Raw genomic sequence first — 11309 nt, forward strand, 5'->3', positions numbered from 1 at the left:
ACCCCAAAAATTTGGGTAACTATGATTCCCCTTGTGAAAAGACTAGATAAATAAAATATGGTTTATTTTTACGTTGAGCAAAATTTTTGTACATCTCAAGGCATTTTTTCTAGTAAATATTGTAAGAAAACAGAGAAAACATATATGTTAAATTTCTTCTAACTGAAACAGTACTTGATATAGGCTTTTGAAAAAACGAAAGTAGAAAAAGTTCCACTTCAGGTTATCGGAAATTGTTGAAAAGTTTATAGAGAACTACAAATTTGATGTAATACTTCTAAATGAAATTTCGTCAACCTAGCTGTAACGGTACTCAAGTTATCGTGTTCACAGACACACAGACACAAAGACACACACATACACATACACAGATATACAGACAGGATTGCAAAAAAATTTCTACTCAGGGAGGTCTCGCGCGAGTTCAATTTTTCTCACTATTACAATACTTCCTCTATGCGAGAAAGGTAAAAACTATAACACACGATGCTTTAGCTTAAGTAGACGCGTGAAGCCTAGACGCGTGGAGCCAAAATATGTGTCCCATGCCCCGAGTCCATGAGCCTCTTGCCATCAACGTGAGTAAATAAGGTTTCTCATTTGTTCCCTGCCCTGCAGGTATGGTCTGTGTCGGCCCCTCCACGAGCTCAAGGTGTGCGAGGAGGGGGAGGAGACGCTCAGCACTGAGGTCGCCGTAGACGGGAGCTGGATAGAGAGGCACGACATTCAGGTAAGTGGTGGTGCCCGGTACGTAAAGTAGAGGTGGTCGGTACGTTCATTGGAGGTGCCCGGTACGTTCAGTGGTGGAGTCCGGTACGTTCAGTGGAGGTGGCCGGTACGTTCAGTGGAGGTGGCCGGTATGTTCAGTGGAGGTGGCCGGTATGTTAAGTGGAGGTGCCCGGTACGTTCAGTGGTGGAGTCCGGTACGTTCAGTGGAGGTGCCAGGTACGTAAAGTAGAGGTGGTCGGTACGTTCATTGGAGGTGCCCGGTACGTTGAGTGGAGGTGACCGGTACGTTCAGTGGAGGTGGCCGGTACGTTCAGTGGAGGTGGCCGGTACGTTCAGTGGAGGTGACCGGTACGTTCAGTGGTGGAGTCCGGTACGTTCAGTGGAGGTGCCAGGTACGTAAAGTAGAGGTGGTCGGTACGTTCAGTAGAGGTGGTCGGTACGTTCAGTAGAGGTGGTCGGTACGTTCATTGGAGGTGCCCGGTACGTTGAGTGGAGGTGACCGGTACGTTCAGTGGAGGTGGCCGGTACGTTCAGTGGAGGTGGCCGGTATGTTCAGTGGAGGTGGCCGGTATGTTCAGTAGAGGTGGCCGGTATGTTAAGTGGAGGTGCCCGGTACGTTCAGTGGTGGAGTCCGGTACGTTGAGTGGAGGTAACCGGTACGTTGAGTGGAGGTGACCGGTACGTTCAGTGGTGGAGTCCGGTACGTTCAGTGGTGGAGTCCGGTACGTTCAGTGGAGGTGTCCGGTACGTTCAGTGGAGGTGGCCGGTACGTTCAGTGGAGGTGGCCGGTACGTTCAGTAGAAGTGCCTGGTACTTCATTTCAATTCTATCCTTACAATGTATTGGTCTCTGGTTAACCTGAGAATATGTAGGACACAGGGCCATCCTGAGATTTTGTAGGACATAGGGCCATCCTGAGATAATGTAGGATATAGGGCCATCTTGAGAATATGTAGGACACAGGGCCATCCTGTGAATATGTCGGGCCATCCTGAGAATATATCGGACACAGGGCCATCCTGTGAATATGTCGGACACAGGGCCATCCTGTGAATATGTCGGACACAGGACCATCATGTGAATATGTCGGACACGGGGCCATCCTGTGAATATGTCGGACACGGGGCCATCCTGTGAATATGTCGGACACAGGGCCATCATGTGAATATGTCGGACACGGGGCCATCCTGTGAATATGTCGGACACAGGGCCATCATGTGAATATGTCGGACACGGGGCCATCCTGTGAATATGTCGGACACAGGGCCATCATGTGAATATGTCGGACACAGGGCCATCATGTGAATATGTCGGACACAGGGCCATCATGTGAATATGTCGGACAAAGGGCCCTCATGTGAATATGTCGGACAAAGGGCCCTCATGTGAATATGTCGGACACAGGGCCATCATGTGAATATGTCGGACACAGGGCCATCATGTGAATATGTCGGACAAAGGGCCCTCATGTGAATATGTCAGACACAGGGCCACCCTGAGAATATGGCAGACACGGGGCCATCCTGTAAATATGTCGGACACAGGGCCATCCTGCGAATATGTTGGACCATCCTGTGAAAATGCTCTTGCTAAAGCTCACAGGAAGAAACTGTAATACACCGCTGTTCATCAATTATTGAAATCCATAGATTCAGGGGATTAAAAAAACAAACAAATAGACATGTCTTTTAAATAATCTAATATACCCCAGGGACTGACCTAGTAAGATTTCAAGACTCATAAGACTCGAGTTGAATAAAAGAATACATTGCTAAAAACTTGTAGCATTATCTTGTTTTGTTCTAGCCGTTATGCTAATTTTTTTACAGCTACATTGTGAATGCCAGACCGGCAGTGACATCAGGAAGAACGAAATCAAGATAGTGGACGGGTCAAGCACAGACACCAAAAGAGTTGCCGTTCTTTGCAAAGGTATTCTTAGGAAGATAGAAAATAACTTTCATATTTTAATTGATGTTTTGTTTTGTATATTTAACGTTGATATTTTATGTTTTGTTTTGTATCCATAAATTTCATATATATATATATATATATATATATATATATATATATATATATATATATATATATATATATATATATATATATATATAATATATATATATATATATATGTGCATGTATGGGTAAGTGTGTGAGTGTATCACACGTGTCCACGAAGGCTATATTTATCTGTGTACACAAGAAAATTCATGGGTGTGCTGCTATTAATTATAAAGCTCCATACTTAGACCTGCTGGTCTGTGATTATCGCGACAGCTGAATTGAGTTTTCCCAACACAACAATAGCCAAACATTCCCATCATCCTCGTTACTTGTCTCCTCACCCATCACCGGAAGTAGATCCACCTGTTGCTAGGGACGCGCCGCAACCTGCGCCCGTCTCAGGGCGTCATCGCGTCCCTGTCACGCCTCACGTGACCAAGTGTGTTCACGTGACTAGTCGTGAACAGAGAATGACGTCTGCTGGGAAGGGTTCGACAGTGACAAGGGTTTTATTTTGGGTAGGATGGAGCTGATGTGCGAGATGTTGTCTAAAATTTGAATTGTCTGAAATAGAAAGATTAAACAGGGATGAGACTTGATGAGACATAGACCAGTTATATTAGGGAAGAGGGTTTGGTGATTACAAGGGTAGAAGAGAGGCATGATGGCAGTTATAAGATTAAACAGGGATGAGACGGAGACCAGTTATATTAGGGAAGAGGGTTTGGTGATTACAGGGGTAGAAGAGATTCATGATGGCAGTTGTGCAGGCAGGACTTGCTGGTGTTGGAGGGGAGGGGGGTGTTTAAGATATTTCATTAAGGGTGATAGAGCGTATGTTTGTGTGTATGTGTTATACATGGGAGCAGGACATTAACCCCTGTCAATTACCCCTCCCCCATCCGTACATTTAATCTCCCCCCCCCCGACGTTACGCCCGCAGCAATTACGCCCCCACGACAATTATGCCCCTGTCAATTAACCCCCCCCCCCCGTCAGTGTTAGGTTAGGGTTAGGGTTAGATGTAGGTTTAGAGTTGGGGTTAGTATTGATGTTGGGTTTAGGGTTATCTATTGATTTGTGTTTGGGGTTGGAGTTAGGGTCGGGGTTCTTCAGCATGGGGGGGGGGAGGTAATTACCCGGGGGGGGGGGGGGTAAATGACAGCTGGATGTAATGGTAGTGGAGGGGGTAAGTTCGTGGTGGGGGGTAGTTGACGGGTGATAATGTCCTAGACCCGTTAGACCTAAGGTGTGATGGTGTATGTAGTGATAGACTAACATTATGGTTGGGTAATTTTACAGTTGATGGTGTTGAGCAAGTACCACTGGCATACTGGGATTGGTTGATATTGTGTTCATGTTTTGAATATTAATTATAATTTAATTATGATGTGTACTTTATCTTCATAAAGATTGCATTAACACGGGAAGTGCGTAACATAATTATATATGAATAGTTATCCATCTATCAAAAGGGGGAAGAATTTTTTTTTATCTAGATATAAAACATGAGAGATAATCAACCCATACACTCGCTAGATAACGAAAACACTTGCCGTCGCCTCAACATTTTATAATTTCCTTGTAAGTGAATCAAAAGGGGAGACAACAGAATCAAGGGGAGACAACAGAATCAAGGGGAGACAACTCAATTGTGCGGCGCTGTGAGACTACAGCACCGGGACATTTTTCATTGGTGTAAGGGCGATAACTCAATTGAAATCTTCAAAAACAGAGAGTCCCGGTAATGTGAGGTGGGGTGGGGGCGATTAAAAGGATCGGCCAGTGGCAATTATCGTCTGCGAAAACAGAGGGTGTGGGGTTATCATCAGCGGCGATCGGTGGACTGCTCTGTGCTAATTATAGAAGCTTTTTCATGTTTCTCAGAACATTTTTTTCTTCTTGTGGTCTCGGGTCGTGTGATGTTGTATGGCCGAGTGGCATTTTGTTGGCCAGGATGGATGGAAGCAGTGTGTGTGTGTGTATGTGTGCGGGGGAGGGGGAGGGGGATAGATGAGTTATGTCGATTACATATACATACATACATACATATATTTATATATATATATAAATAAATAAATAAATATATATATATATATATATATATATATATATATATATATATATATATATATATATATATATATATATATATATATATATATATATATTCAAAAGAACAACATAATATCTCTCTCTTGCCATCTGATCTCTCTGTTGCTTAAGTAAAGTACACGTATAAATGTGCGTGTGCGTATATATATATATATATATATATATATATATATATATATATATATATATATATATATATATATGTCTGTCTGTCTGTCTGTCTGTCTGTCTGTCTGTCTGTCTGTCTGTCTGTCTGTCTGTCTGTCTGTCTGTCTGTCTGTCTGTCTGTCTGTCTGTCTGTCTGTCTGTCTGTCTGTCTGTCTGTCTGTCTGTCTGTCTGTCTGTCTGTCTGTCTGTCTGTCTGTCTGTCTGTCTGTCTGTCTGTCTGTCTGTCTGTCTGTCTGTCTGTCTGTCTGTCTGTCTGTCTGTCTGTCTGTCTGTCTGTCTGTCTGTCTGTCTGTCTGTCTGTCTGTCTGTCTGTCTGTCTGTCTGTCTGTCTGTCTGTCTGTCTGTCTGTCTGTCTGTCTGTCTGTCTGTCTAAGAAATCTAAAGGACCCTAAAAGTGGCAAATATGCTACATTGCAAAAAGGAGAAATCTGTCCCCTACATTGACACAGTTTTAGCCGTTGTAAAAAAACAAACATGTATTTTATGTAAGAAAAAAACAAACTGCAGTTTAAAAAAATATGGAGTGTCGTAATTCCATAAAAATATACACTTCCTCTACGCGTATGTTAATAACGGTTCGAACAGGGGAAAAAAGATTCGGCTGTCGAACTGAGCTTACACGTGAAGATGTAATAAGGGGATGTGTAATAGATGGGAAAGATAAAAGATCGAAGTATTGAGGCTTTCTTGTTTTTTTTACAGCGAAAACTGAGAACGAGGCTCCTGAATCCCACAGGGTACCGGAACAGACAGATGGCCAAATAAATACAGAGGAGGACAAGAGAGCCCGTGATTTTATGGCCTTCTACAAAAGGGGTCTTTCGGATCTGTCTGCGTTTTACAAGCGTGGGTCCCTGAGTGCGTTTTACAAAAGAGCCCCCTTCTACAAGCGGGGAATAAGTGCGTTTTACAAAAGGGCCCCCTTCTACAAGCGAGAGTCTCTAAGCGCTTTTTATAAAAGGGCCCCCTTTTATAAAAGATCAGTGGATCAAAGCAGGTCAACTCGTGATGTAAGTTCATTTTACAAGAGGGCCCCGTTCTACAAGAGGGGTGGACTAGATGACGGGTACACTCACAACGATAACGATGACTTGGAGTTCGCCAAGAAAGCCGACGGACTGAGTGCGTTTTATAAGCGGAATGGGGTGAGCTCTTTCTACAAGAGAGGGGGCGGGCACGGCATGAGCGCCTTTTACAAGCGGGCCGACGATGCTGACGACGACTTCATGGACGAAGACCTGCAGAAGCGTGTCCAGAGCGCCTTCTACAAACGTGGACCACACGACGATCTCAGCGCTTTCTACAAAAGAGGAGACAACGGGGTTTCGCGATTTTACAAGCGCGGGCCTGGGGGAAAGTCCAGGTTTTACAAAAGAAGCGCGGAACTCCTGCAGCCTGCGACTTCCGGGGAGACGGACGTACAGCTGGTGGAAAGGAGAAGCGGTGACGTCAGCGCTTTTTACAAGAGGGATTTTGATGACGTCAGTGCGTTTTACAAACGGGCACCCTCGTACGGTGTGAGCAGTTTCTACAAAAGGGGACCTTACAGTGACGTGAGCAGCTTCTACAAAAGGTCGCCGATGTCTTCAGATAGTGCGTTTTATAAAAGGTCACCTTACTACAATGACCTTAGTGCGTTCTACAAAAGGTCCCCTGATTATGAAAGCGCGTTCTACAAAAGGTCACCTGGCTATGACCTCAGCTCTTTCTACAAAAGGTCATACGATAACAATGACCTAAGTTCCTTCTACAAAAGGTCACCTGGCTATGACCTCAGCTCTTTCTACAAAAGGTCATACGATAACAATGACCTAAGCTCCTTCTACAAAAGGTCATACGACTACAATGACCTCAGCTCTTTCTACAAAAGGTCATACGACAACAATGACCTAAGCTCATTCTACAAAAGGTCACCTGACTATCACCTCAGTTCCTTCTACAAAAGGTCACCAAACGACCTTAGCTCCTTCTACAAAAGGTCACCAAACGACCTTAGCTCCTTCTACAAAAGGTCACCAAACGACCTTAGCGCGTTCTACAAACGAGCACTAAACGACGACAGCGCCTTCTATAAAAAATCTTCGGGTCTTAGCTCTTTTTATAAAAGGTCACCACACTTAAGCTCCTTCTATAAAAAATCATCTGACCTGAGCTCCTTCTATAAGCGCATGCGCGACGACCTGAGCGCGTTTTACAAAAGATCCCCGGATGATGTGAGCAGCTTCTACAAGCGGTCCCCATTGAGCAGCTTCTACAAGAGAGACTCCACCGACGGTCCCGAGGAAAACAGTGAGAGCAACTCCATTCAAGACGACAACAACAACACCGAACAGAGCTATACAGAACAGAACCAAGACAAGGAAGATCTCGCGTCTGAAAGTGCGTCTGATGAAAACAGCATAAGTAGACTGTATTGACAGAAACCGTTGTTTGATTCTTTTTCTTAAAAAAAAACAAAACTTGATACGGAAACCACGGGAAAATGAAACCATTTATATTTATTAAAATATATATTCTAAGCTAAAAACGTACGCATAAAATAATAATAATTCAGTAGTAAAATTTTGAATTGAACTTGACCTTGTTACGACTGACACGAGAATTTTGTTAGCTCCAAGCTTTGCAAAGAAACATGTGGAGAAATGATTACACTTTTGTTCATGACTAATATGATGTGTGTTGGCCTCTTTATTTCAAAGTTCGTTCTGTTCTTGTTGTATTGTTTAAATATGTTCTTTCGGTGTTTGTATGGGGGTGAGAGAATTGACTTAAGAAAAAACACAACAAAAATAGAAACTACGACACAGGAAAAATTATTTGTTGAGCACAAGGGGGTGAGAAAATAGACTAAACACAACTCACACGAAAATAGAAACTTTACCCCAAGTAAAATTACGTGTTGAGTACATCTCTGTTGATGCCAGAATTCTGGTGATAAGAACTAAAAAAATTCACAAAAATTGGCTACTACGGCAAATATAAGATTAGGTATAAAGTACCAAAGGAGGAAAGTAGAAGCAGAGTTCATGTTTTTTTCATCAAGTCAGAACAACTTTAAAAAGCGTCGACATTGGCCCATACACAATTGAGTTAACAACGGGGTCAGGGGTCACACAATTGAGTTAACACCGGGTTTTAGGGTCATCAAAGTTTTAAAAATAATAAAGACTTCGGCCCATGTCAAATAAAGTACTCATTCAGAATTGTGGGGTCATTCGTATTAAATCAAATTATTAAATTTGGCCCACGTAACATTAATTACTCTGTAAATATCAGGGCTATGTGGTCATCAGTATAAAAACAAAAACCACAACTTCAGCCCATGTTCAATAAAGTCATTTATCCGTACCAGGCCGGCCAAGGAAGACATGGACAAGAACGGTTGAAGAAGAGGCGAAAACAACTGGGCTCACATGGGCAGCCCAAAACCCAGTCCGCTGGAGATGTGTGGTTGCAGCCCTTTGCTCCCCAGGGGCCACAAAGGAATGATAATGATTCCCATATGAATGTGTATGTACAGATTCAAGTGTACACGATCCAAAAACTTGTATTTTATGTATACATTCCCAAAGCTTCTATAGTAGTAGAAAAGTTCTTTTCGTTCCTTGTGTAACATATAGGGTTGCCAGTTTTGAACTGGACAGTCCAGTATTTGAGCAGACTGTCCAGGATAAAATAAATATAAATACTGGACAAGTATATGAATAATACTCTGTTACCCCCCCCCCCCCCCCTTCTTCTGCTAACATAGGACCCCTGTCAAAACTTTCCACTCCCCCACGGTCTCCTGCCACAGTTTTCAGCTGTTCCCAATTCCTTCCTAAACCTTTCATCCTCTTCCAGCACATTGCGTCACCATGTCTTCCTAGGTCTGACCCGAGGTCGCTGATATTATAGAAATTACAGGAACAAAATTCTTCAAGTCATCAACAACAAAACTTGGTGTAGCTCTAAGCTGGGGTCTAGTATTAAACCAAGGGATTGATTGCAGTAAACTTGAAACAGTTGAGTCTCGGCTTTGTAAAGGTGTTCTGTTACTGCAGGCTTTTACAGTTGACCAATGTTTAAAACGAGAAGGTGTGTGGCAGCTTCGATACGGTGACTGGTTTAAGTAAAGTTCCCTTTTCGAACCTGAAGGTCCATGGGGCAAGTTAAGTAGAGTTCACCTGTTTCTGAGGCCTCGGAATATGAAGGGATAATGTGGGCAGTACTATTTTCCTTAACGTGAGTTACGAATCTATAAGAGCTGGGTGGACTCGGGAACGTTCTACTGATTGAAGCAGGATTCGTGTTAGCAGTCTAACGCTCTAAAAACAGGGGAAATAAAGAAAATGATAAAATGAAGAAACAGATTGTAAAAGCGTAGGAAACTGTTGGAGAAACTCACCACCTTTCTCATGTTGTGCTCTAATCGCTGGACGGTAAACTGAAGATTAGACTTTGTACAGGAAAAAAGTAATGCATTACTCTGGGTATACCCGGCGCCAGGGGACAAACTTTCGATTTGCACCCCCCCCCTCGAACTTTTCATTTGCACCCCCCCCCCCCTCAAACTTTCGATTTGCACCCCCCCCCTCAAACTTTCAATTTGCCATCCCCCTAAGGTCGGCGCCCGGGGACATATGTCCCCCCCGCCCCCCCCCTCGCTACGCCTCTGGGGTATACTAAAGATGGGGCATTTATATATATAGAAAAGTAATGCATTACTCTGGGTATACTAAAGATGGGGCATTAATATATAGAAAAGTAATGCATTACTCTGGGTATACTAAAGATGGGGAATAAATAAATAGAAAAGTAATACATTACTCTGGATATACTTAAGGTGGGAAATTAATATATAGGAAAAGTAAAGCAATACTATGGGCATACTAATGGTGGAACATAAATATTAAATATATAAGGGGGGCGGGGGGGGGGGGGGTCAAATATTTTTTTGCTCATTTCCAAATAGAAACATTTCTATCAATATTCAAGCTCAAACGTCAGTCAAGTCCTCGGCTTGACTTCATACTAACCTTATTCATCGTCGTCACCTAACCCATTTAACTCAATCTCTGCCCAACCTTAACGCACCAGTTTAACCCTTTCTAACATCCATGTGTGGTGATGTATAACGGTAAAGTGCTAACCAAACATCCAAAGATTTCCACGTGAAAAAAAAAATGTCCGACGATTTAAAAAGTCCAAACTTCTCCCAGAGCCGAACCACCCAATTTACGTTAACCAAATTTCACGCGCCTAAAGTAATACCGCCCTTGCATTTACACGGAATATTTAAACGAATTAGCCGTGTTTGATCCTCCCGAGTCATTTTGTTTTGCGCTGTTACGGGTATTTGCACCACCAATGTATTTCACAATTTCAATAGAAGCCCGCGGAAACAGAGTTACCGTTCCTACTTGTGCAAACGACAGTACGCGTTGCCCCAGCAACGGGACGTAACTCCAATAATTTATAACAGCGTACCGTGGGTATCGTCAGTATCAAGAAACCTCATAGATCTGACGATGGTTAAAATAAATCCCCCGTTGTTGTTTTTTTAAAAGTTGGTAGAAAAAGAGCACACGTCTGATAAAAATTCAGATAAAACTGATAACATGACGCACGAATGTTGACACAGCACTAGTTTTAACTAACTACTCATCTATTTATAGTATCGGATTTTTACACTTGGTCTTCAAATAAAACCAAGACTATGCTGTTTTTTTGTCAGCCATATTTGATTCCAATTCGAGTTGTGCTTTAAGGACTATTTCAATAAATTATTCAGTAATTATTAAACAAACCGCTACAACTAACATGGTAAAATAATATTCAGCAAGTTAGGAAGATTTGTTTGAAAGCTCTAGATCTGAACGAGAAATGTAGGGTGGGGTATTATGAAAAGCGATTGAGAAAGTTAGGGGAAAATTGCGCCCTGAATACAACACACTTAAACTACTAAATTAAAGATCATTATGCTACGACAAAAGTTTGCGAGTAGAATGGCTCCTTACCGAACAAAAGTAATGTCATCACATTTTTATGACCAATCATTTTTATGAGGGCAGAAACATGTGCCGGAAACAGGTTATTTAGCACCTAGGCAAAATTTATTTAAACGCCCCCTTCACACAAATTAATTAATAAAACATATGCACAAAAAACAATTGATTAAAAGTGACATATTAATTTATTATCAATTGCATTAACGTTTTAACTATACTCCAAATCAAATTTTACTTGCCTTCTTCGTCGCAGAAGTTTGTGTTAATTCCTTAAATTCCAGTGTTGAAGCGTAATCACATT

General features: G+C 42.5%; 1 protein-coding gene across 1 annotated transcript; it reads left to right on the top strand.

The window, feature by feature from the left end:
• Positions 1–456: 456 nt before the first annotated feature.
• Positions 457–7682, top strand: LOC131941582 (enterin neuropeptides-like). Its single transcript, XM_059300898.1, has 4 exons — positions 457–467; positions 619–730; positions 2559–2661; positions 5721–7682. Exons 1-4 carry the CDS (start codon positions 457–459, stop codon positions 7433–7435), a joined length of 1941 nt encoding a protein of 646 aa, XP_059156881.1. The 3' UTR covers positions 7436–7682.
• Positions 7683–11309: the final 3627 nt, after the last annotated feature.

The sequence above is a fragment of the Physella acuta genome, unplaced genomic scaffold (assembly GCF_028476545.2).
Source record: "Physella acuta isolate Inbredline_101_S28 unplaced genomic scaffold, ASM2847654v3 ptg000366l, whole genome shotgun sequence".
In the NCBI taxonomy this organism is placed as follows: Eukaryota; Metazoa; Mollusca; class Gastropoda; family Physidae; genus Physella; species Physella acuta.

What these genes read in the sequence shown, in the direction of transcription:
- LOC131941582 (XM_059300898.1), top strand. An exon ending in TAGAGAGGCACGACATTCAG is followed by an intron (nt 731 to 2,558) that starts GTAAGTGGTGGT and finishes ATTTTTTTACAG; the next exon opens with CTACATTGTGAATGCCAGAC. An exon ending in AGTTGCCGTTCTTTGCAAAG is followed by an intron (nt 2,662 to 5,720) that starts GTATTCTTAGGA and finishes TTTTTTTTACAG; the next exon opens with CGAAAACTGAGAACGAGGCT.